General features: G+C 45.8%; 1 protein-coding gene across 2 annotated transcripts in view; it reads left to right on the top strand.

The window, feature by feature from the left end:
* The window catches only part of pigf (phosphatidylinositol glycan anchor biosynthesis, class F), a 60,406-nt gene that overhangs the window by 24,450 nt on the left and 9,416 nt on the right, over window positions 1-26,540 (top strand). Inside the window, exon 4 of one of the 2 annotated variants that reach the window (XM_085980533.1) lies at window positions 3,919-4,027. The exons of the other annotated variant lie outside the window; for it this stretch is intronic. Coding sequence (XP_085836659.1) covers window positions 3,919-4,027 — 109 coding nt within the window. The remainder of the gene's footprint in view (window positions 1-3,918; window positions 4,028-26,540) is intronic. 2 annotated transcript variants of the gene reach the window in all.

The following is a 26,540-nucleotide window of genomic DNA, read 5'->3' as shown; positions in this document are numbered from 1 at the left end:
GATTTAACTTTCTATTTGAAATAATTTTACTGACACTATCTTCATAAGAATTAACAGGATCCAGCTTCCCGATGTGTCCGCTTACTGTTGTTCCAGAGTTTCTTGCAGTATTTCAACCACTAGGGGGTGTGTAGCCACGTGTGCATCACTGAATATTTAGTTTCTGAGGAACTATAATGTTTGGATTGGGGTTTCTGTAGATTACACACAAAAGTGGTCTTGGACAATTTAATAATTCAAAGCAAGTGCTATTAAACATCTGGTTAAAAATTGTTGCTGGTATGCAAAAGGATCTACTTTTAATTTGTCTTTGAACAATAATGGATTGCTGATGCTCAGTGGAAGCAAATACCTGTATATTGGAAACACTTGCTGCTTAGATTACGATTACTATGCACTTAAGTATTTATGTTTGGCTAGCTCATGGGCTCTATAGAATAGGAGTGATTGGAAAGGGACTTGATGTGTTGGAGTTCTTTATCTGAACACCACCCCACTCTGGGATCAGCAATCGGCCACTTTTTGAATATTAAAGCTGGCCTTTCAATCTCTTGTAGTTGCACCTCTTGCCCTTCGTTTTATTGAATAAATTCCTGCACGAATCAAGTGAGTTAAAACTTTCCTTGCATTTCAGAATCTACTAAGCAAACAAAGTGCTTGGCTGGACTATAAAGAAATTGGAATTCTGACTGCATGTGTGATCCTTCATCCCAGTTTTTTCTTGCTTCCTTTGCTCAAGGCAACAACTGTCTAGTACTCCAAAGTAAGTGAAGCTTTACTTGGGAGTAGAGCCAAGATGAGCAATTGAGCTGCCCCATTTACACTGCAGCCGCACTGTAGGACAGCTGCTCATTGTTAATAATGGCATGCATATGTACAGAGAAAACCTCAAACTTCCTAACTGATTGGCAGGAACTAGCAGTGCAAAGGGGAGGTCAGTACCATTTGTTAACAAAATATAGATCTTTGCTACAAAAAAATTATGTAACCTGGTTGCATTTGAAATGTGAAATTTGATGAGATATACTGAAGTGAAATTTGAATTTACTAAATTTGGCTCCGGCACTTTAAAATCTTTTTTAAATTATGTACAAGTTTATATCTTTGTACTTTCACAGATTTTTATCTAGAAGAGGGGAGAAAAGTTAACTCTGAGCAGGTTTTTCAGTGCTGACCTCCATGTTTAATGAGATGCAAGACTAGCGTTAAGAATATTGTTGCTGTCACATAAGTTCAAAATTAGTGTTTTTATATACTGATAACACAAGAAGAAATGGGTAGACGAGGTGAAGCATCACTTTTTTAAAATTGAGACATCAAGGTGGAAAGTTGAGGCCCATAGTTCGAAAGGGCAAGCGAAGGTGAGGTAAACGGGCAGTAATGGTTAGATGGTGCCAAGCTTGGTTTTAAGAAAACTGAAGATTGTAGAAGGAAAGAAAGACTGATTGAAGTAAGGCTTTCCATAATTTGGAGGTCCTGGGAGAAAATGAATTAGAACTGGGGAAAATGCAAAGAATGTTGATATTTTTTTTTTTTTTTCCTACATGTCTTTTTCATGTATGTGAAAGGTGTTAAAGACCTTTCCCAGATGTGGCACCATATTCTAGCCTTGGATGGATTTGGGCTTTGCTAGGTACCAGTTATTGAGAGGAACTTTTCTTGCCAGTTTTCTCCCCATCTCTCCCAAAGACTAAACACCTCATTCAAGTTGTTTGATTAACCTCTGGAACTATTATGGATATCTATTATTTATTGATTGAGATGCTTAGATAAGGGGCCAGGGAACATAGGAACATAAAAATTAAGAGCAGGAGTAGGCCATACAGCCCCTTGAACCTGCTCTGCCATTCAAACAGATCATGGCTGATCTCCTACCTCAACTCCACTTTTCTGCCTGATCTTCATATCCCTTGATTCCCCTAGAGTGCAAAAATCTATCTGTCTCAGCCTTGAATATACTCAATGACTCAGCATCCACAGCCCTCTGGGGCAGAGAATTCCAAAGATTCACAACCCTCTGAGTGAAGAAATTCTTCCTCATCTCAGTCTTAAATGGCCGACCCCTTATCCTGAGACTATGCCCCCTGGTTCTAGACACTCCAGCCAGAGGAAACAATCTCAGTATCCAGTATCTGTCAAATTCATTTGATTTTTGTGTCCATATTAAATTAAGTGTCATTAAGGAATGTTTTAACACTGAAGTAGTCATTGGCCATTTCACAAAGATTGCAGACAGACTTTCTTTGTTGGTTTATTGATGTATAATGTTGACCAAATAGCGACGACAACAACAACTTGCATTTATATAGTGCCTTTAACGTAGTAAAACGTCCCAAGGTGCTTCACAGGAGCGTTAGCAAACAAAATTTGACACTGAGCCGCATAAGGGGAAATTAGGACAGAGGACCAAAAGCTTGGCAAAGAGAGAGGTTTTAAGGAATGTATTGAAGGAGGATAGAGAGGTGGAGAGTTTTAGGGAGGGAATTCCAGAGTTTAGGGCCTTGGCAGCTGAAGGCACGGCCGCCAATGGTGGAGCGATTAAAATAGGGGATGCACAAGAGGCCAGAATTAGCGGGGCGCAGGGATCTCCGAGGTTTTGTAGGGCTGGAGGAGGTTACAGAGATGGGGAGGGGGGTGAGGCCTTGGAGGGATTTGAAATTAGAATTTTAAAATTGAGGCATTGCTGGACCGGGAGCCAATGTAGGTCAGTGAGCACAGGGGCCATGTGTGAAATTCAGGTTGAATAGTATGAAGACCCATGTACAGTGCTGGATAATAGGTTGTCAAGCTCTTTCAAACTCCAGCCACAGTATTCTAATGGGTGCAGTATTATTGTGGTTTTGTTACTAGACTAACAACCCAGTGGTCATGAGTTCAAATTCCCCATGGCAAGTTGTGAAATAGAATTCAATAAAGGGAACTGACCACCACAACCCATCCAATGCGTGATTCCAGTCCTTCATTACGTAGTTGACTCTAATGCTGTTGACTCTGAAGTGGCGTAGCAAGTCACTGTTGAAAGAAGGCCCACCACCAGGGCAACTAGTCGTCGTCGTACGTGTCTTCACACTTCCCTTTGGGGAACTGTATGAAGTGGTGGAAGGATTTCTGGCCGCGTTAACGCTCCTTCCGTGACCGTAACCGTCTTCGTACCAGCCATTAGGGTGGTTAGTCCTATGGCGGGAGGGCTTTACGGGCTCCCACAACCCCTACGAGGGGGGGGGGGGGGCCACCCACACCCACGGACGCAAGTATCCCGCTGGATGTCAACCCAGAATTTAGAGCCGGAGCTCCGACTCGACTGTCTGGAGCGGGGTTCGAAACCCTACGCCTTCTGGCCCAGCGGCGGGGATGCTACCGCTACGCCAAAGGCCCACTCCGGGCAACTAGTGATGGACAATAAATGCTGACTTGCCACATCTCAAGAGTAAATATTAACTACCTGAGCCGGCCTTGCAGGCACACAAAAGTCTGTCATAGATTTGAGATACCAGATGTGGGGACATTCAGTATGTCTGGCATGAATGTCCAGCAAAGAACAGTCATGTTATGGCTGCATTGTACCTAACGTCATAATCCATGCCTGGCCACATTGCAGTACAATTGCTCAGGAACAATTTTTCCCCCCAGGACGACGAACTAAAGATAGCTAGGGAAGCTACTGACTGGATAAAGGTCAATGGCTATCTTTTTAAAGAGTTTTCCCTAGAGAGGGAGCTAACACAAAACTGTCACAAACAGGGATGGATCAACTACACAACACTCTCCCGCGCTCACCCTCTCGCTTTCATTTTTCCCTCTTCCTCTGCAAACTCGTTTTGCCTTGCATACTCGCCTCCACCTTCCTACAGCCCAGCCTTTGAAGATTATTAGAGCAGGAAGTGACCTTGTAACTAATGTATCCTTTTCACTATACAGGGCTATGTCTATCTGGGATACCAGTCTTCAGATCACCACAATTTGCAGTTTGTTTGGAGCTTGGCTTGGAGCAATTCCTATTCCGCTGGACTGGGACAGGCCTTGGCAGGTACGCAGTGGTTCATATGAATCCTGAAAAATATGTTATGCCTGAAAGATCTACTGTTTCATGTGATAAATGTATTGCTCTTTTAGCAATCTGTCATTGTGAAAAAGGGAACCAAGTTTGTTTGAAAAGAAACTGAAATTGACAAGTAGCTGTGTCTGAAATGGGAGAAAAAAGCCATTAACTGTAGTTATGTTTCAAATTCTAAAGTAAAGGAAGCAACAGTAGCTAATTGTTAAAATTTCATATGCTTAGAGCAAAAGTGTAGAGTTATGGTGTAAGGGCCTTTTGAGAATCATATCTGAAAGTACAAGTATTTATCTACAAGGCTGAAGAATGTTCCAACATATTTAATACATGGATAAATTACACTGAACTAACTGCAAAGCTTTCTGCATCTCTAATATATGGGTTTTTAACTTGGGGGTTCCCTGACCCTCAGAATTCCATAGTCATCAGATTTCTGTATGTGTTGAACCACATCCACGAGTGGCTGACAATCTGTTACTTAACTGAAAGTATTTTATCCAAACTTTTATCATTTAATTTTGTACAATTCTATGGACCATCCATAATGATAACTTGTATTTATATAGCGCCTTTAACGTAGTAAAACGTCCCAAGGCACTTCACCGCAGCGTTATCAAACAAAATTTGACACCGAGCCACACAGCAATATCAGAACAGGGATCAAAAGCTTTGTCAAAGAGGTAGGGTTTAAGGAGCATCTTAAAGGAGGAGAGTGAGGTAGAGGTGTTTAGGGAGGGACTTCCAGAGCTTAGGTCTTCGGCAGTAGAGAGATGAAAATCGGGGAGGCACAAGAGGCCAGAATTGGTGATGCACAGCGATCTCTTGAGGGTTGTAGGGCTGGTTACAGAGATAGGGAGGGGCGAGGCAATGGAGGGATTTGAAAACCAGGATGATAATTTTAAAATCGAGGCATTGCCAGACCTGGAGCCAATGTAGGTCAGCAAGCACCGGGGTGATGGGTGAATGGGACTTGCTGTGAGTTAGGATACGGGCAGTAGAGTTTTGGACAAGCTCAAGTTTACGGAGGGAGCAAGATGGGAGGCCAGCCAGAAGAGCGTTTGAATAGTTGAGTCCAGAGGTAACAAAGGCAGGGATGAAGGTTTCAGCAGCAGATGAGCTGAGGCAGGGGCGGAGATGGGTGATGTTACTGAGGTGGAAATAAGCAGTCTTGGTGATGGAGTGAATATGGAGTTGGCAGGTCAGCTCAGAATCACATAGGACGCCAAGGTTGTGAACAGTCTGGCTCACCCTCGGACAGTGGCCAGGGAGAGGGATGGAGCTGATGGCTAGGGAACAGAAGACAATGACTTTGGTCATCACTATGGTGGGGACCGAAGACAATGGCTTTGGTCTTCCCAATATTTAATTTGAAGGAAATTTCTGCTCAGCCAATACTGGATGCCAGACAAGCAGCGTGACAAATGGGCAGTGGAGTGGTGGTGAGGTAGAGCTGGGTGTCGTCGGCGTGCATGTGGAACCTGACATTGTGTTTTCGGATGATGTTGCTGAGTGGCTGCATGTAGATGAGAAATGGGGGGGGGGGGGGGCGGCGGCAAGGATAGATCCTTGGGAGATTCCAGAGGTAACCGTGCAGGACCGGGAAGAAAAATCATTGCAGGAGATTCTCTGGCTATTGACTAGATAGATGGGAATGGAACCAGCCGAGGGCCGTCTGTCTAGCTGGACAACGGAGGAGAGGCGTTGGAGGAGGATGATGTGGTCAACCGCGTCAAAAGCTACAGACGGGTCAAGAAGGATGAGGATAGTTTACTGTTGTGTCTCAAGGGGTTTTATACCCTTACCTATATAACAATTAAGAAGGACTACGGGGTGGAGAGTTTAGTTAACAGCCATTTTATTTACAATGTGCTTCTTCACTCAATGCACTACATTTCCCATAGTGCATTGCAAATCACCACTATGGTATCCCATGTGGGACAATTCTAATACACATTCAAAATACACAACATATTCCCTCCCCCTTAAAATAGAATGTCCACTAAACAGAATAACTGAAAATGACTATAACTTTGGAAGAGAGGGTAGACTGCCTCTACATTCTGCTAACCCTGGGGATTATTCTGCCCCATGCACACAGGTTAGCACTAACTGTAACTAAGGCGCTCTGGAGGCTGCCTTTCTCTTTGGGGGTAACGCCTAGTCTCGGGAGCAGGCTCTGGCTGGCTCTCCCGTGACCCTGCAGGCGTGGCTTCCTCCCTCGATGGCACAAGAGTGGATGGTGCCACCGTCTCGGTCGGACGACCAGTCCCTGCTGGAGCCCCCAGCAGGTCCTTGATCCTCTGTTTCTTGGGTTTCCTGTGGCGACTGTCTTGGCAGTAACTGGTCTACATGCCGTCTCCATGTTCGGTCGTCTCCGGTGCGGACTCGGTATGAAACAGGGCCCGTCTTTTGAATGACCGTAGCCGGGACTCACTGCTCCGGGGTGGTGTAGTTACGCGCGAGGACTTTGCCCCCCACCACAAAGTGTCGTTCTTTGGACCTCTGAGCTCGTCTGCTGACTTGATCCTGCTGATTGGCGTGCACCACTGCTTCTGTGGACGTTGGCCTCAGTAGGTCAAGGCATGTCCGTAGCTGCCTTCCCATGAGTAGGTAAGCAGGAGATGCTCCAGTCGTAGCATGAGGCGTGTTTCGGTATTTCAGCAAGAAAGCATTCAGGCGCTGCTTTAGAGGAGCATCACTTCTTGCCGCTTTCAACGCGCGTTTCAGCGTTCTGACAAATCTCTCCGCCAATCCATTCGTGGATGGATGATAAGGCGCGGAGAATGTGTGCTGGATTCCATTGCTCTTGAGGAACTCCTCCATCTCCTGGGATGTGAACTGTGTTCCATTGTCGGTTACGATCTGCTCCGGCAGACCAAATCGCCCGAACATCTCTGAGTCTCGATGGTTTTCTCCGTAGTGGTAGTGGACATTACTGCAACCTCCGGCCATTTGGAATGGGAGTCCACCGCAACCAGGAACATCGCTCCTTCCACTGGTCCCGCAAAGTCCAGATGGATCCGTTGCCACGGTGTCGCCGGCCATTCCCATGGATGCAGTGGTGCTGCTCTTGGCTTATCCCTGGTTGTCTCGCATGATTTTGCTTCAACTTCAATTTCATGATCCAGACCGGGCCACCAGAAGTAGCTTCGTGCCAGCTCCTTCATCCGGACAATACCACAATGTCCTGAGTGCAGCTCGTTGAGGACATGTTTCCGCAGCTTTGGTGGTATGATCACTCGCATGCCCCAAAGGAGGCATCCTGACGTGACAGACAACTCCTTCCCTCTTGACAGGTAAGGTAGGAGCTCAGGTGGTGCATCTGACACCCGTGATCCGTCTCCTCTCATCACCCGATCCAGCACCTTGGATAGCGTAGGGTCCACTCTGGTCTCTTTCTTGACCTGCCGGGCCGTGACGGGGGCATTGCTCACCATGTCAAAGTAGAAAATCTTCTGCTCACAGCCTTCAGAGGGCACAGGCAGCGGATGTCTTGACAATCCGTCCGCATTGCCATGTGCTGCTGGCCTCCGGTATTTGATGTTGTAATTGTGAGCGCTTAACATCAGCGCCCAGCGCTGCATCCTGCACGCTGCCAGGGAGGGTATTCCTGTGTGTGGACCAAAGATCGATGTCGGAGGACGATGATCCGTCAGCAAGGTGAATTTCCTTCCGAACAAGTAGTGATGGAACTTTTTGATTCCAAAGATGATGCCCAAAGCCTCTTTTTCAATCTGCGGGTATTTCACCTCCGCCTTGCTCAGGGACGTTGACGCGAATGCAATTGGCTTCTCTTCGCCTGAGGGAAAGATGTGGGACACGACCACGCCGACGCCATAAGGCGACGCGTCACAGGCCAGCTGAATCTGCAACGATGGGTCAAAGTGCGTCAAAACACTGGGGTCAGTCAAAGCTGCTTTGGCTTTCTTGAATGCAGCTTCACACTCCTTCGTCCACGCCCAGGCCTTGCCGTGACACAGCAACTCATGTAATGGCTTCAACAGTGATGCCAGCTGTGGAATAAACTTTCCGTAATAGTTCAGGAGACCTAAGAATGACCGCAGCTGGCCGACATTTGTCGGTGCAGGAGCGTCGGCAATGGCTTTCACTTTTTGACGGTGCTGTGTGTAGGCCGTCCGCGTCGATGACATGGCCTAGGTACTCCACTGATGGCTTGCAAACGCGTAAGCCATATTCTTCAAGTCTTCCCAGTGTCTTCGTCAGGTTCTGCAGATGCTCGTTGTCGTCCTTTCCTGTGACAAGGATATCGTCGAGATAACATTGTACCCCTGGAATGCCGCTTAAGATCTGGTCCATAGCCCGCTGAAACAATGCTGGTGCTGACGTTATACCAAAGGGTAGGCGGCAGTACCTGTAGAGGCCCTTGTGGATGGTGATGGTGAGGTACTTCTGTGAGTCCTCTTCTACATGCATCTGCAAGTAGGCTTGGCATAGATCAATCTTGCTAAACTTCTGACCGCCTGCTAGACCAGCGAAAAGATCTTCAATGATGGGGAGGGGGTACTGTTCAGCTGAGAGCACAGGATTCACTGTTACTTTGAAATCTCCACATAAGCGAACCACGTCGTCACTCTTCATCACTGGTACCACGGGCGTGGCCCACTCACTGTGCGAAACCGGCACCAGGACCCCTATCTTGACCAGATGCTCCAGGTCAGCCTCCACCTTTTGGTCTGAGGGCGTAGGGAACGTTCCTAGCCTTCAGGAATCGTGGCTGGCTGTCAGGCTTCACCTTGAGTTTGACCGTAATCCCCTTCGTACTCCCCAATTCTCCGTCAAAGACAGCCGCATGCTTTGTCAACACTGCCGCTAGCCCTGCCTCTTCGACTGACACCGCATTCACTTTTTTCCAATCCAGATGAATTTTCTCCAACCATGGCCTGCCCATCAGGGATGGATAGTCACCCTTGACCACGTAAACTGGCAGCATCACGGTTTGTCCATTAAGCTCCACCTTGACCTCCATCTTACCCAGCATTGGGACTGTTTCCCCAGTGTAGGTCTTTAAGATGAGCTTGGCCGGCGTCAGTGATAGGTGGTTCAGTTTTTCTTTGAATAGCTTCTCTGAAATCAAGGAGACAGCGGCCCCTGTATCCAGCTCCATTTTGACCGGTATTCCCTCTAGTAGTGGAGTGACTCCATAGCCTGATGAACCTCCATTCACCGTTAACACATGGAGATTCAGCTCCCCATCAGAGTCTGTGTCACTGTCTTCCTGTTCTTGTTTCACCATGTGTAGGTTTTTCTTTTTAGAACGCCAGTTGGATGTGTTTCCTTGTTTGTTTTTGTGTGTCTCTGTGTAGGATTGTTTGCTTTGCCCTTTACACATACGTTCAATGTGTCCTTTCTTTTCACATTTCCGACAGGTCAGGTCTTTACACCAGCAGTCAGATGGCTGATGACCTGACCTTCCACATCTGTAACACTCTCTGGCGCCCCTTGCATGCTTATCCGATGTAGCTGCTACCCTGTGCACTCTTCTTGCAGCCCCCAACAGCTGTGCATCTTTAGCTGCTAACTCCATAGACACAGCGAGCTCCACTGCTGATTTAAGCGTCAGTTTGTCAGTCGTGAGCAAGCGCTTCTGTGTTGCTTCACATCTTAATCCACACACAAACCTATCATGGACAGTGTCATTTAGAGTTTCACCAAACTCACAATGCTCAGTTAGCTTCGTTAGCACTGCAACATATTCGGCTATGGACTCACCCTCCCCTTGGTTTTGTTTGTGAAACCTGAACCTCTCGGCAATCAGCAGCGGCTTGGGTGCGAAATGTGTTTCCAAAACTTCCACAATCTGATCATATGTCTTAGCGCCGGGCTTATCCGGATGCATCAAACTCCGTAACAAGCCAAATGTTTTTGCTCCGATCACACTGAGGAACGTCGCCACTTTCACGTCATCTTTAATGCCATTTGCAGTCACGAAAAATCCGAAACGCTCTGTATAAGCACTCCATTGCTCTGCCGTTTCATCAAATGGTCCAAACGCTCCGGTTAGCATAGCCATTTTGTTTTCTTTTTTTTCTTTACAGTCCTTTTCCTCCACTTTTTAAAAAAAAAAAAAAAAAAAAAAAAAAAAATTTACAGTCCTTTTCCTCCACTTCGTTTCACTGTATCGTTACTCTCCCCCTTCTTATTTGTGTAACACACAAACCGCCACCTTTACGAGGTGATTGCATCAGCACTAAACTGCGGGCGCGCCATTAAGAAAAGACAGGAACTTCTTACTTTAAACATCGCCGATTCCAGTGCAAAGTGATGCGCAAGTCCATCGGGGGTTTTATACCCTTACCTATATAACAATTATAAGAAGGACCCCGGGGTGGAGAGTTTAGTTAACGGCCATTTTATTTACAATGTGCTTCTTCACTCAATGCACTACATTTCCCATAGTGCATTGCAAATCACCACTACAGTATCCCATGTACACAACATTTACCATGGCCAGAGTCACAGGATGTCATTTGTGACTTTGATAAGAGCCATTTCAGTTCTGTGGCAGGGGTGGAAACGTGATTGAAGGGGTTCAAACATGGAGTTGCAGGAAAGATGGACACGGATTTGAGCTACATCAAGCTCTGATTTGATTTTGCGTTAGTTTGGTCAAAAAGTGAGCATTTTGCTTAAGGTGGGAAATGTCAGTATTAGAAACACTTTCGCACTTGCACCCACTATTGGTGTTCATCACTGTTCAAGTACAGCATGGGTTCGATACAGAGTAAAGCTCCTTTTACTGCTCCACAATGTACCTTAACTTCATGTATGCCCAAGCTCATTTTGCTTAAAGTGTATAGATCCAATAGAGGAAAAAAACTTCAGTCTGATTGAATTCAGATTCTGGTGCTAGATCTTTTTAAGCAAGTTGTCTACTTTAGTTCTTTTCCTTCCACCGGTGCTACATTCACATAGTCAATTCCAGACCATGTAACAAGGTCTGGGTACAGACTTTGCCAGAATATCTGTTAATGGCGCTGACACAATTGAGTGAAGACTTCAGCTAGTGATTGGGTTCTTCCGATTGTCAATAAATCAATTCAAATCAACTTTTATTGTCATTGTTAGTGCACAAGTGCAGTACAACGAAATGTAGGCTTGCGGCTCCCGAGAGTGTACATTTGGATTAAGACATTTAAACATTCAACATACATTTGGCTTGTAGTATATTAACACAAATATGACCATAATAAAGTGCATTGGCAGATGTGCAGGCTTTAGAGTTTATTTGTGGAGTTCAGTAGGATGACAGCCCTGGGAAAGAAGCTGTTCCTAAATCTGGTCGTACGGGTGCGAATGCATCTGTAGCGTCTCCCAGATGGTAGGAGGGCGAACAGACTGTGGCTGGGGTGGGTAGGGTCTTTGATGATGGACCGTGACCTCCGTAGACAGCGTTTCTGGTATATGTGCTCTATGGTCGGTAGCCGGGTGCCGGTAATGCGTTGGGCAGTTTTGACTACCCGCTGCAGGGCTTTCCGGTCATAGTAGCTACAGCTGCCATACAATACTGTGATACAGTGTGTCAGGATGCTCTCTATAGTGCAGCGGTAAAAGTTAGAGGGGATCAGGGGTGACAGGTTACATCCCTTCAGCCTCCTTAAGAAATATAGGCGCTGCTGGGCCTTCACCCAGAGAGGAGGTGTTGAGGGACCAGGAGAGGTCTTCCGTGATGTGGACTCCGAGGAACTTAAAGCTGTCCAACCTTTCCACCACAGCCCCATTGATGTGGATGGGGGTGTGACTTCCGCCTTTGGACTTCCTGAAGTCCACAATGATTTCTTTTGTTTTCTTGGTGTTAAGGGCCAGGTTGTTATCGGCGCACCACTTCACGAGATGCTGGACCTCCTCCCTGTAGGCTGACTCATCGTTGTTGGTGATCTGGCCTACTACCGTGGTGTCATCCGCAAACTTGATGATGGTGTTGGAACCATTAACAGCCACACAGTCGTGGGTGAAGAGGGAGTAGAGGAGGGGGCTCAGCACACATCCTTGTGCTTCTTTCTCCTCCTCGCAGAGATGAAATGCCAACATACCATGTAGCACTTTATTGAAGAGTTGACAAAGGAAAGCAACTTTTTGTAGCAGTGGTCCTGAGACTTTTGGCTCTAGGGATACATTGAGTCTGATCATTACTTTAGCAGCCACCAAGACTTTCACCAAATCTAAAAAGTGATTTGCTCTAATTTGGAGCGCTGGAGATTTTTCATTTGGTGTAGAAGTCTCAGTGTCCGAAAGAGTTTTGATGCAGTGGGTCAGAACGCTCCATTCACCTGAGGACTCTAGATTTGATCCCAAACTGATGGGATGCAAGTCTTTCCTTCCTTCTGCATGTAAGAGGTCTAAATGTGATTTTGTTTATGTATCCAATTCTGGGTGCACAGCAATAAGCTGAGTGAGCTGCCTGAGGTCACAAGGATGGCTAGTGTAGGAAATGGAAAATTCACACTGGTTTTATGACAGGAACTGCTTTGTGGTTGTGCTGGCACATTGTGGGACTATGCAGAGGAGAAATTGGAAAAGTGAAGCATTTGTAGCCTTGCCACCTTGATGAACACAAGAAGAAAATCTTCTGATGCACTCATTTGTTGCTTTCAAAAATCAGCATGCTAGAATTTGTTTTAATTGTGTCAGTTTGCTTAGTGTGTAGATATCTTTGGCATATCTATCTCTGCAGTTTTAAACAACTTGAATAAACTCCAAAACCAGTTCTACCAACATAGAATTCTTCACAGATGAGAGTCCTTGGCCAATTTTCCTTTGGAAAATGAGTACTCCAGAAACTTTCACTTTAATTTTTTTTAACTTGTGGAGCACTGCCATACTGTCACTGATACTGTTACAATCAACGTATGTAAGAGTTGGCACTGTCGCTTGTGGTTTTACTTTTAGTGATTCATAGACTTTAAAATTAAATATTTTTTTCTTTTTTTAATTTCATCTGTTTTTCCCTTTGTGCCAGTTTCTAAATTATAAGCCTTTTAGATTCCCAAATAGATTTTCATCTTTGTATTTCTGAAACCTGTTTAATTTTTTAATTTATATTTGGCTCCCTCCAATTCTTTTCCCCTAATTTGTCCCTCTTGGCTTAAGCACAACTGCTGTTATCTAGCCATCAGGAATGAACAAACATAGCTCCTTTCTCAACCTCGGGATGCCCCAAAGTGCTTCACCGCCAATGAATTACTTTTAAAGTGTAGTCATTGTTTTAATGTAGGGAAATGCAGCAAGGTCTTGCAAACAGCATTGAGAGAAATGACCAGATAATCCGTTTTATTGATGTTGTTTAAGGAATAAATGTTAGCCAGGACACCAAGGATAACTTCCTGCTCTTCGAATAGTGCCAAGGGATCTTTTACGTCCACCTGAGAGGCCAGGCAGAGCCTTGGTTTAATGTCTCATCTGAAAGATGGCACCTCCCGGCAGTGCAGCACCCCTTCAGTACTGCACTGAAGGATTAGCCCAGATTATGTGCTCATGTCCTGGAGGGAGCATGAGAGATGAGCCTTTGGGTGGCTATCTTTCCCTCCTCATTGACACGCTGCTTGGCACTGCATCACATCAACACAACTGAGATCATGAATTCAGTGGGTGATATATACCTGCATCCTATCACCCTGTGCCACTGTGTCCTCCCAACATACTGGACAACTGCACTCTCATTGTCCAGTTTTGAAGTTACAGTAAACTGCTGTGATTACAAAATGGTTATATAATTTGATTGGACAGCGCTGCTTTCTAATTTTGTCATCTCGGATCCTACCGCTTGCAGGTTTTAAAGTTGCTTGTGTATCTATTGAATAATTTTCATGCCAATAGTGACCATTTGTCCGAAGTGTTGCAGGCAAAATTTCCACTTTGGTTCAGTCCTCCTATTTCTTTCCATTTGGTTAAATATCGTTTTCCATCAATCTGAATATTCTCTAAGGCTGCCAAGATAGTTACCCCCTATCCCCTTATATATCCCTTTAAATAAAATGTTATCACAATTTCTAAAGCTAAACACACTGCCTAGTTCCCACACCACCAGCAGTGCCTTGCTTGCAGCGGGCAGCTTGCTGAGCAAGTGCAGGTGGACATCCCATGATACTCGGTCCATTAGAAAGAAATTTGTTCAAATTTCACAATGAGTAAGAAACCAATTTTAAAAAAAATACTTGCACTATTTTTCAAAAAATTACTAATCACATTCCTCCCCAAAAAACTCAGTCCCTCAGCAGCCAAATTTGGTTTCACATGCATCTCACTGTATTCCCCTAAAGTTAATTTTATAACATGAAAAATTGAATTACTGTTTTTAAAACCACTATAAAACATGCCCATTCCATCTTCTAGTACCTCCAACAACTTTATCTGGCACAAGCTTCTCCTCTCAGGCCTTTTCTGCCTCATCTCTGGAGCTCCAGTCCTTCGACTGAACTGCTTCCTAAAAAATAATCATATTATTACCGAGATATTTTCACTGCTTTCCTCCCTCAGCCTCTGCACCGAACAACTTCTCATCCTCGGTGATTTCAAACTCCATCTCAATTCATCATGCTCTCCCTCCTCTGAGCTCACTAGCCTCCTCTCTATCCTTAATCTCTCCCACTGAAGGGATAATTACTAGTCCTAGCCCTTTTCGGGCTACCCCAGATCAGGCTTATTCCCCAGACGTTCACCTTCAACTAAAGTTAAAGATAGCCGAATTCTATAAGATGCTTAATTGGGTCGAAAGGTTCAGACTGTCTCTCCCTAAAAGAAAGGAACGACATGAAGATGTTACCGTCCTCCGGATAGCACTTTTAATAAGCTTAACTAGACTGTAACCTTCCGGATATTATGAGGGTCCGGAATACCCCCCAGAATTCTGCAACTCCTTACAAAAGAGTGTACAGAAATTGAGTTCACGAGATTGATACAGAAATACTAATTGAGACAATTCTAAAAATATATACATTTATTAAAAAACCAACATTCAGTTAACAGCTGATAAGTCAATCACGACTTTAACAGTTCAAAATACAAATAGCTTACATTTTCTTATTCTCAGAGATCCTTATTCTCAAATCTTAACTTCGTACATTTTTACATTTCTTGTTCTTAATCCAGAATATTCACCAAAATCAAATACCTTGATGACCTGAGACTCAAAGTTTAAAAACTTAGAGCATGCCTGTGAAGTTGAGAAACGCTTGCCCTTCCAGCGACTTCTGACTTTCCATTTGAAAATCCTATCTTTTATACTCTTTTTTTAGTGGCATATTCTTTGAAGTTTTCTGCTGATGTAAGCTAATTATCTCTAAGTCATCCTCTGTTGACTTTTTCTATTCTTACTGTCAATTTAGCCGTTAACTTTTAGAATCCTGTCTGTGTTTAGGTGTTTCAAAACTTATCATAACATTGTTATTACAGATTTATCTCTTTGATGCCATTCTAATCGAAGATTTTCCATTCAATTCTAAAACGACCTAGCTGTTTGAAAACAGACGTCGTGTCTACTAACTATTCCATTTTCAATACAAAAACCATGTGATTGCTTGGTGTCATCTATTGAAGCCATATTTTCAAAGCCTTCTGTAGGTACCTTTTACAATATGTAGATCAAAACCACTTCAACTAGGGTGTTTGCTTGTTTTCTAGCTATCTCAATTGGTTGCATACTTAATCGTGTTTCCTGTCTTATTTGATATTTTTACAAAGGCACATGGTTTTTTAATATTCTGTTTCTGTTTCCACAGTGTTAGTGTTAGTTTTTAACACTTTAGTTGGGTCATTCCATTGTGTTTCTCCCAAACTCCAGACCTTCTGGAAGCGTCAAACTGCTATTTCAATAGGACCATTGTTTTAGCATTAACAATCAATTCCCATTTCAAAAGCCTGTGTGGTTTTTACAGCTTGTGTTATCAAACCATCCCATCTCAGAAGCCTGTTTTGACACAGCTTGTGTCGCCGAGGCTTTAGATTTTTAAACCCAGTATATCATGTATTAATATCAGAAATCTGTTCATAGGATAGTGTATCTCTTGGAATATGGCTTATTCCGTCACACCTCCATGTAAACTCCCCAACCCGTGTTCACGGCCACCCACTCAACCTTGCTATCTCTCGTGGCCTCGCTACTCCAGTCGTGTCAGTTGCAGATAAGGCCATCTCTGACCACTTCCTCGTATCGCTCTCCACCTACATCTTTGCCCCCCCCCCCCCCCCCCCCCCCCCCACTTCCTTCTGTGTCCACTCCTGGAAAGAACTCTCTCCCAACTCTCTTACAACTGCACTTATGAAATCCCAACTGTCTTACCTTTGGCCCTCCATTCACCATGACATTTCCGCAGCTACCAATCTGCTCAACCACACCCTCACCACCATCTTTGATGCCCTAGTCCCTAATAAAACAATTACTCTCTTTCACCCTGGCCGTTTCCCCGGTACGGCTCTCATCTTCGCTCCCTTAAGTCCAAGGGACGCAGATTTGAACGGATATGGCGGACAACTGGTTTAGCCATTCACCCGCCAGATCTGGCTGGACCACATAAAGCATTATCAGGTCCTGCTCTCGTCTGCCACAATTGCTCACTATTCCAAAATCATTCTGGAATGCAAAGATATACCCCAGCTTCTATTCTCCACTGCGAACTGTCTTTTTAAACCCTTCTCCCCCGTCTCCTCCACCCTCACCTCCGCCAACAAGTGTGAGGAGCTCATGGACTTCTTTGTCTCTAAGATTGAGACCATCCGTTCAGCTGCCTCTGCCACCTCCCTTCCTTCCCCTAGCCCACCAGGACAAACTTCCTCTAAGGTTCCCCCCTACCCTAGCCCTGAACTCAGATCTTTCTCCACTTTCTCACTGATCTCCCCTCATGACTTCTCTGTGCTTATCTTGTCCATGAGACCCACTTCCTGCTCCCTCGACCCTATTCCCGCCAAACTGCTGACCACCCAACTTCCTTTTCTGGCTCACATGTTGGCTGACATTGTTAACGGTTCTCCCTCCTCAGGTACTGACCCCCTCTCCCTCAAATCTACCGTCGTCACCCCTCTCCTCAAAAAAAACCAACCCTTGACCCCTCCGTCCTTGCAAACTACCACCCTATCTACAACCTCCTTTTCCTCTCGAGTCCTTGAACGTGTTGTCGCCTCCCAAATCCGTGCCCATCTTTCCTGCAACTACATGTTTGAATCCCTCCAATCAGGTTTCCGCCCCTACCACAGTACTGAAACGGCACTCATCAAAGTCACAAATGACATCCTTTGTGACTGTGACAAAGGTAAGCTAACCCTCCTCGTCCTTCTTGACTTGTCTGCAGCCTTTGACACATTTGACCACTCCATCCTTCTCCAATGCCTCCACCGTCATCCAGCTGGGTGGGACTGCACTCACCTGGTTCCATTCTTATCTATCTAATCGTAGTCAGGGAATCACCTGCAATGGCTTCTCTTCCCACTCCCACATCGTTACCTCTGGTGTCCCCTAGGGATCTATCCTTGGCCCTCTCCTATTTCTCATCTACATGTTGCTCCTTGACGACATCATAAAACACAGCGTCAGTTTCCACATGTACGCTGATGACACCCAGCTCTACCTCACCACCACTTCTCTCGACCCCTCCATGGTCTCTAAATTGTCCGGCATCCTGTTCTGGATGAGCAGATATTTTCTCCAATTAAATATTGGGAAAACTGAAGCCATTGTTTTTGGTCCCACAAACTCCGTTCCCTAGCCACTGACTCCATCTCTCTCTAACATTTGTCTGAGGCTGAACCACACTGTTCGCAACCTTGGTGTTATATTTGACCCTGAAATGAGCTTCCGATCACATCGGTGGCATAACTAAGACCGCCTATTTCCACCTCTGTAACATCGCCCATCTCCGCCCTTGCCTCAGCTCATCCGCTGCTGAAACCCCCATCCATGCCTTGTTACCTCTAGACTTGACTATTCCAATGCACTCCTGGCTGGCCTCCCACATTCTACCCTATGTAAACTTGAGGTCTGCCCGTGTCCTAACTCTCTCCAAGTCCCATTCACCCATCACCCCTGTGCTTGCTGACCTACATTGTCTCCCAGTTAAGCAACGCCTCGATTTCAAAATTCTCATCCTTGTTTTCAAATCCCTCCATGGCCTCGCCCCTCCCTATCTCTGTAATCTCCTCCAGCCCCCAACCCCCCCACTCTAATTATGCAAATGAAACTGTAACGCAAATAATACTGCTACTCTAAATCTGCCTTCTTGAACATCCCTGAATATAATCGCTCAACCATTGGTGGCCGTGCCTTCTGTTGCCTAGGCCCTAAGCTCTGGAATACCCTGCCTAAATCTCTCTGCCTCTCTACCTCTCTTTCCTCCTTTAAGACGCTCCTTAAAACCTACCTCTTTCACCAAGCTTTTGGTCACCTGCCCTAATTTCTCCTTATGTGGCTCGGTGTCAAATTATTTGTCTTCTAATACTCCTGTGAAGTGCCTTGGGCCGCTTTACTATGTTAAAGATGCTATATAAATACATGTTGTTGTTATCTGGCACAAGCTTCCCCTCTCGGGCCTCTTCTGCCTCCTGTCTCATTTCTGGAGCTCCAGTCCTTCAACTGAACTTCCTTTCTGAACCTCCTGATATTTGTGCACCCGCCTGCATGTACAACTTTTCCTCATTTGTTCCATGTGTGCATGACTCTGTGCTACCTCAGTGTCAGCACTTTACCTCTGATCCTAGCTCGGCAGCAACAGCTGCATCTGATCCCATGACAGTTGTGATGTTTCATATAATGTGTGTGTGTCTTTCTTTCTCTTGCTCGCCCTCTCTCACTCACTTTTGCAGCCTTCATGTGTATTTAAAGAAACTTGGGTAGGTTTCAGCAGTTCTTTGTCAGGCTGCTAGATGGAGCTCTGCCCAGTAGTACAGTATAGTGATGAGAAGGACAGTACCAATCCCATTCAGCAAAAGTATGCTTCCTGTCTGCCAACAATTGACTGATGATGCCTGCAAGGGGCAAGCGAGGCTGTCTCAATATCCAAGCCAAACGAAAAATGTAATGATGTTTCTATGAGCGAGATTTGTGACATTAATTCTACTTCATAGAAATTCTATTGGCATTTTATTTAGTACAGTTGGGTCCAAAGGTGACTACTATTCAGGCTTCCATTGTCATTTAATGACTTCATTATAGCAAACCTCTTGCATTAACTGCCATAAAGCTAGCCTGGAGCAGTAAATCATTGAAGATTTAATTGGTCAGACAGGATCTGTGTGACTCTTCCAAATGGTAGAAAAAGCCAACAGTCTATCACATTTCATAGAAAATGTTTAAGCAAATTTAAATGTTCCTTTTATGTATATGAGTTTGTGTGATAGAAGGATTAATTCAAAAGTGTTTCAGTACTTCATTGTATGTTGTTTAACCACTTGAGGACATGCTTGGTTCCAATCAACTATCTGATCCTAGCCAAAGCATCTCTAGCAATGTTTACTCTTCTCATTTCCACATCACCTCTGGAGTCTCCCAAGGATCCATCTTTGGCCCCCTCCTCTTCCTCATCTAGATGCTGCCCGTTAGCGCCGTCGCCTGCAGACATGGGATCCATTTCCACGTGTGTGCCAATTGCACCCAGCTCTACTTCTGCGCTACCTCTTTTGAACCTTCCACTGCTTCTGTGCTGTCAGACTGCTTGACCAACATCCAGTTTTGGATGAGCTATAACTACCTCCAGCCAAATGTAGAGATTTGTGTATCTCTCTAGTCTTTCAAATAATCAGGATCGCTTGCAAACCAATATGGTGGGTATATTGTATTTAATCGGAGTTTAGGACAGAATATAACACGCTAGTAATACAGCAAAAACATACGACCGTGACAAGTAGCTGGTACCGGACCCGATCGGACAGACAGCTGTCTCCTCCTTGTCTTGGGTGTCTCTCTCTCACTCTCTGTGAATTACCCAAGAGTGTTAGACTAGGGTCTGCATGGGTCCACTCTCTGAAGAGTTTTAGACTCTTGGGAGCCCCTCGCTCCACGGTCTGAGCTAAGAGTTCTTTAGCTCTTCCTTTTATTCTCTTTTTAGGGGTGGGCCTGAGGTAGAATGGACAGGACCATTTAACCTATAGAGGTTCCCCTTAAAACAAGCTGCCCAATGGCATGTCGAGTTCTTTGTCTAAACTTACTGATGAAGACCATTCCTCAAGGGGTCTTCACAACCATTACACATGCTTTCTGTACTTGACCAATCATAGCCTTACAGCATGTTGAGAAACTGTCTTTCCTTATCTCATCCGGCCCTTTCCTTCCAAAGCAATAGTCTCTCATCTCATCCTGTCTTGTCCCCCCTGGTGCAACCAGTGCATGTACCAGGCACAGCTTTGGGCCATTAAATCAGAGGCCCAAGCCAGAGCTGTCTTACTCAACCAGCCGCCATCCAAGCTATCTCCCCTTCATCTAACTGACTATTCCATCCTGAGATGGTACCTTAACTCCCATAAATTCCTTCTATTCTCTGTTCTTTATAATAATTAACTTTTAATTACCTTCGCAAGCAGTTCTGTTAAAGAAACTCCAAATTCTACCTTAGCATTATAATATGGTTATTAGTAATAATGGAAGAAACATAGTTGGGCCTTCATTGGCCAAATTAAAGATACATTAACAAAGTCAAAATCCTAAACTTACAAACAGACAGCTAGCCTGGCAGGGCAAGGCCATGCTATGGGCCCCTGTGTGGAATGTTATGCCTCATCTAATCTAACTAACTGACGACATTTTGTCTCAAAGTCTAATACATGTCTCCAGGAAAATGAAACTTGCACAGTTCCAGTCAGACACAACTTATACATTAACCCCTTACTTGTCTCGAGCAGAAACCCCTTACTTGTCTCGAGCAGAAACCCCTTACTTGTCTCGAGCAGAAACATACAATAATTTAAACACAGTATTATTTGCGTTAGTTTCATTTGCATAACCATATATATTTTTAGGCGCCCCTAATTTCTAACACAAACAAAGTCAGGAGGTGAGCCAGTCGCCACAGAATATCCAGCCTCTGATAGTAGCCAGCCACGGCCAGTTGAGTTTCTAGTCAATGGTGACTCCCAGGATGTTGATGGTGAGGGACTCGGTGATGGTAATGCCAATGAATGTCAAGGGAAGGTGGTTAGGTTCTCTTGCTGGAGATGGACATTGCCCGGCACTTAACTTAATGTGGCGAGAATGTTCAACATATTGGCCGGAATTTCAATCTGGATAGCGGGGGGTCCAGAGAGAACGGGTTTCCCGCAGGCCCTGTGGAATGGCCGGGGGGGGGGGGTGATTCGGGGCCAGGGGATGATTTTGGGGGGGGGGGGCTCGGGGGTGATTTGGGGGGGGGGGGCTCGGGGGTGATTTGGGGGGGGGGGGCTCGGGGGTGATTTGGGGGGGGGGGCTCGGGGGTGATTTGGGGGGGGGTGCTCGGGGGTGATTTGGGGCGGGGGGGGGGTGATTCAGGGCTGGAGGATGATCCGGGGGGGGGGGGGTGATTCCGGCTGGAGGATGAGCGGGGGGGGGGGTGATTCCGGGCCAGAGGATGAGCAGTGGTGGTGGGGGGGGCGTAATTCGGGGCCGGAGGATGCGCGGTTGGGGGGGGCGGTGGTGATTCGGGGCCAGAGGATGAGCAGTGGCGGTGGGGGGGGGGGGTTGATTCGGGGCCGGAGGGTGAGTGGTTGGGTGGGGGGGGGGCGGTGGTTCAGGGCCAGAGGATGAGTGGTTGGGGGGGGGTGATTCCAGGCCAGAGGATGAGCATGGAGGGGGGGGGGTGATTCAGAGCCGGAGGATGAGTTGGGGGGGGTGATTCGGGGCCGGAGGATGAGCAGTGGTGGGGGGGGGGGCGGCGTGATTCAGGGCCAGAGGGTGAGTGGTTGGGGGGGGTGGGGGTGGTTCGGGGCCAGAGGATGAGTAGTGGGGGGGGTGATTCGGGGCTGGAGGATGAGTTGGGGGGGGGGGGGGGGTGATTCGGGGCCGGAGGACGATTGGGGGGGGGTCAGGGGCCGAATAAGCATCAGGGGAGTGGGGTGGTTGGGGGCCAGGAAGACAATCTGGGGCCTTGGGCGAGAGATTGGAGGGCTCGTGGGGGTGCATCAGAAGCCTCTGGGAGGTCGGGGGGAGATCAGAGGCCTGGGGTGGGGGGAAAATATTGGGGATGGGTGGTCGGGAGTGATCGGGGTGGGGGGTGGATGTCGGAGGCAGGGACGCTGGATCCAGCATGCAAGTGCTAAGGCACTTAGCTCCTGGATCAAGTGATTGTCTTTAGCTGACGGGTTTCCCAAGGCCCAGGAAACCTGACCAGCCAGCTTTAAATTTGTAATGGTGGATCACCATGGGCACGCCCGTCTCATTATAATAGTTAAACGGGCAACCCGCTACGCTACACCCCCTCCCCCCATCCTGCCTCTGTTAAAAGTCGAAGTGGGCAGGCTGGGGTCGGGATTTGTTTTTTTAACTCTAACTATCTCTTTCTCTCTTTCCCCCCCCCCTGCCCCAACCTGTTTTTTAGGGTTCAAATTCCCCCTATCAGTTGGACTAGCTCACCAAAAAGGCTGTATTGCAGATCTTATACCACAGTATTCCCTTTGGTAGTGCTTATTAAATGTTAATGCATTTGTTTTCTCTCAAGTACAATGAGTTACGAAGCAATTAAATTTGAGTAAGAATTGCTCTGTTTGCAGCTGAGCAATAAAGGTGATTTACAGTATATACAGTGGAGGCAGATGAAATTTAGTCTTCCACCTTTTACAGCTTTACAGGATTCTTGGCTCCAATATTATCCCCTTCCTGAAGGCAATGACTAGTGTTTGGGTACACAAGTACTGGCAGCCATCTGGCGCCTTACTCAAGTAGTTAGTCTTCATGTGTGCGCCTCAAGGCTACTTGATCATGGGCTTATCACAACTGCGTCCATTCCTGCCTTTTGAAGGTCACACATACGCTTTACGGCAACGATCACTGGATAGGGATCAGGAGGAGGCATCCTGTGAGTCGCTTTAAAATCTTGACTGGAAATCAAACAACCTCACTGAGAAGCAGAAGTGGGAAAATGTGAGCACAAAAAGCTCAGCAGATGGTAAATGGACTTTGAGATGGACCAGGAGTTGAATAGTGTAAAACCACGAGAAATACCACAATGTCCCGAACTAGCAACAGTATTTGGGCAATCTACCCGGAGAGAAACTGCGGTAACACCTTCACGCAGAAATGGACCAGCCTCTAAGAACGCATCAGTAATAAATAATTTAGCAACGCCCCCCTCACCGAACAGAATTATGGAGAGGAACATTAAAGACTTCAAACTGCTGCTCATTTAAAGCAAAAGTCGTTTAGATAGCAAATAGTACGCAATCTGCACTTGCACCCACCTCTCCCCTGCTGATCAGATATTGCAGAAGACAACCAAGAACCCAGATGCAATCTCCCCCTCCAGGTGAGCAGAAACTCCACCAAAGAAAAGGTAAACTCAATCCCCCCACCCCCACTGAGCCTACAAATCTCAATAGGGTCCAAGTGCTGTTGGATTCTCCACCTATGGAGAGACATAGAAACAAAAGCATAGAAGATAGGAGCAGGAGTAGGCCATTCGGCCCCTCGAGCCTGCTCCACCATTCAATGCGATCATGGCTGATCATCCAAATTCAGTACCCCGTTCCTGCCTTCTCTCCATATCCCTTGATCCCTTTAGCCTTAAGAAATATATCCAACTCCTTCTTGAATATATTTAATGAATTGGCCTCTACTGCCTTCTTTGGTAGAGAATTCCACAGGTTCACCACTCTCTGGGTGAAGAAATTCCTCCTCATCCCTGTCCTAAATGGCTTACCCCTTATCCTTAGACTGTGACCCCTGGTTCTGGACTCCCTGACCATCGGGAACATCCTTCTAGCATCTAGTCTGTCTAGTCCTGTTAGAATTTTATGTTTCGATGAGATCCCCTCTCATTCTTCTAAACTCCAGCGAATACAAGCCCAATCGACTCAATCTCTCCTCATACGTCATTCCTGCCATCCCAGGTATCAGCCTGGTGAATCTTCGCTGCACTCCTTCCATGGCAAGAACATCCTTCCTCATAAGGCGACCAAAACTGCACACAATACTCCAGATGTGGTCTCATCAAGGCCCTGTACAACTGCAGCAAGACATCCTTGTTCCTGTACTCAAACCCTCTCGCTATAAAGGCCAACAAACCATTTGCCTTCTTAACCGCCTGCTGCACCTGCATGCTTACTTTCAGTGACTAGTGCACAAGGACGCGCAGGTCTCATTGCACTTCCCCTTCTCCCAATCTATTGCCATTCAGATAATAATCTGAATAACAATCTATCTCGCACAGCACTACAGCTTCCCACACAGAGCAAAAATATCACAAACATACTCTAACCCGAGAGTGGACTCTCTCTCACTCTCCCCTTGCCTCTGGTTCAACAACAGTGGAAGATGAAATCAGTACATGTCCGCATGCAACAAGACCTGGACAACATCCAGACTTGGGCTGATAAGTGGCAAGTAGCATCTATGCCTCAAGGGCCAAGCAAGAACCATCTTCAACAATAAAGAGCTTAACCACCTCCCCATGACATTCAGTTGTGTTGTGTCGGTACCTTTCTACCTAGACACAATTTAGGACTCAGAACTCAGAGATTCAAACATGAAGTGCTTTATTGGAAGGAAAGGAAGTTCTGGCAAGTTCCGAACAAAGAGAGCTAAACTTAACAGAGAACACCCAACCATTTATCTCCTGTGACAGCGCCACCACAGGTGGGAGGAGAACACACAATACATAACAAGTTGCATTACCATTACCAAATCCCCCACCATCAATTGCTTTGGGGTCACCACTGACCACAAACTGAACTGGAACAACCACATAAATGCCATGGATACTTGGAGCAAGTCAGAGGCTGCGTATTCTCCTGACTCCCGTAAGTCCCTCCACCATCTGCAAGGCCCCATCCACCAGCTTAAACACCCACTCCCTCCACTACTAACTAGCGTACTAATTTTTACCTGATTACAATCCTTCATAACTTTAAACATCTGTATCAAATCGCAATCTCTGTTCTAATGCAGTGAGTCTGTTAGTCCGGTCTCTCCTCTTGCAGAAATCACTAAAACCTGGTGGACAAATACAAAATATAATTAGAAAGGCTAATGGGAATATTGGCCTTTAGCTCAAGGGGGGGCTGGAATACAAAGGGGTGGAAGTTATGTTACAATTATATAAAGCTCTGATTAGACCTCATTTAGAGCACTGCATTCAGTTCTGGGCACTGTAGCCCACGAAGGATATATTGGCCTCTGAGGGGGTACATCATAGACTCACCAGAATTATATCTGTGCTAAATGGGTTAAATTATGAGGACAGGTTGCATAGACTGCGCTTGTATTCCCTTGAGTATCAAAGATTAAGTGGCGATCTAAGTAAGGTGATTAAAGGAGTTGATAGGGTAGATGGAAAGAAACTGATTCCTCTGGTGGGAGGTCCAGAACAAGGGGATATAACCTTAAAATTAGAGCTAGGCCATTCAGAGGTGAAGTCAGGAGACACTTCTTCACACAAAGGGTAGTGGAAATCTGGAAGTCTCTCCCCCAAAAAGCCGTTGAGGCTAGTTCAATTGAAAATTTCAAAACCGAGATTGATAGAATTTTGTTGGGCAAGAGTATTAAGGGTTACGGAACCAAGGCGAGTAGATGGAGTTATCATCCCTGATCTAATTGAATGGCAGAACAGGCATGAGGCAACGAATGGACAACTTGGAGTCTGCAAGATTTTGAGCACCTTTTGTTTAAATTGCTGAGCGAGTAGTCGGAAGTAGAATTTCTTCAGTTATTGGCAGGTTGAGGCACGGAGTTGCTGGGGACTGCAGGTTGTCTGCGGGCATGATCCTTACTGACAGCAATGATAAATCACCAGTGGGGCCAATACTCCCTTCTGTCTAGAGGAACTGGGTAGGGTGCTGGCACAGGTGATTGTTGGATGCAGAGGCTGAGTGCCTATCCTAGCAATGGGGGAAGGGTCCCTTTTTTTAATTTTAGAGGTGAGGAAGTACTCGCCTGGTCAGCAGGATGAGTTTAAGCTATGCCTTGCATCATGTTCACTCTCCTGGCACGGCCAAAAATAATCTGGTCCCAGAGCTGCCACTTCAGGCTGCTAGCTGGGCCCCCATGTCACATGATCTTTTAATTGGAAAACCTTAACTGTCTTGATTGCTCTGAATTCAGCTCTTCCTTATAAATGGAATAAATTCTGTACCAGTTTTTAGGAATAACTTCTTGATTTTCCTGGCCATATTGATTTCACTGACTTTTAAAAAAAAAAAGTTATTTTAAATTAGATGTTTAGAATTTTAGTAATGCAAATGAGGATTTGATAATAGTACTATTTTGTCCTTTTTAGATCACTAAATATTTCTGTATATGTGCAGTTTTGATTCCATGCTGTTTGGCCACTTACGGTTATGGCTGCCCATTGCTTCTGGCCACTGC

Source organism: Somniosus microcephalus, chromosome 3, assembly GCF_052327205.1.
Source record: "Somniosus microcephalus isolate GS21.2 chromosome 3, FLI_Smic_1.0, whole genome shotgun sequence".
In the NCBI taxonomy this organism is placed as follows: Eukaryota; Metazoa; Chordata; class Chondrichthyes; order Squaliformes; family Somniosidae; genus Somniosus; species Somniosus microcephalus.
Note: the sequence above shows the minus strand (reverse complement) of the source record. Positions and strands in the feature narration are given on the sequence as shown.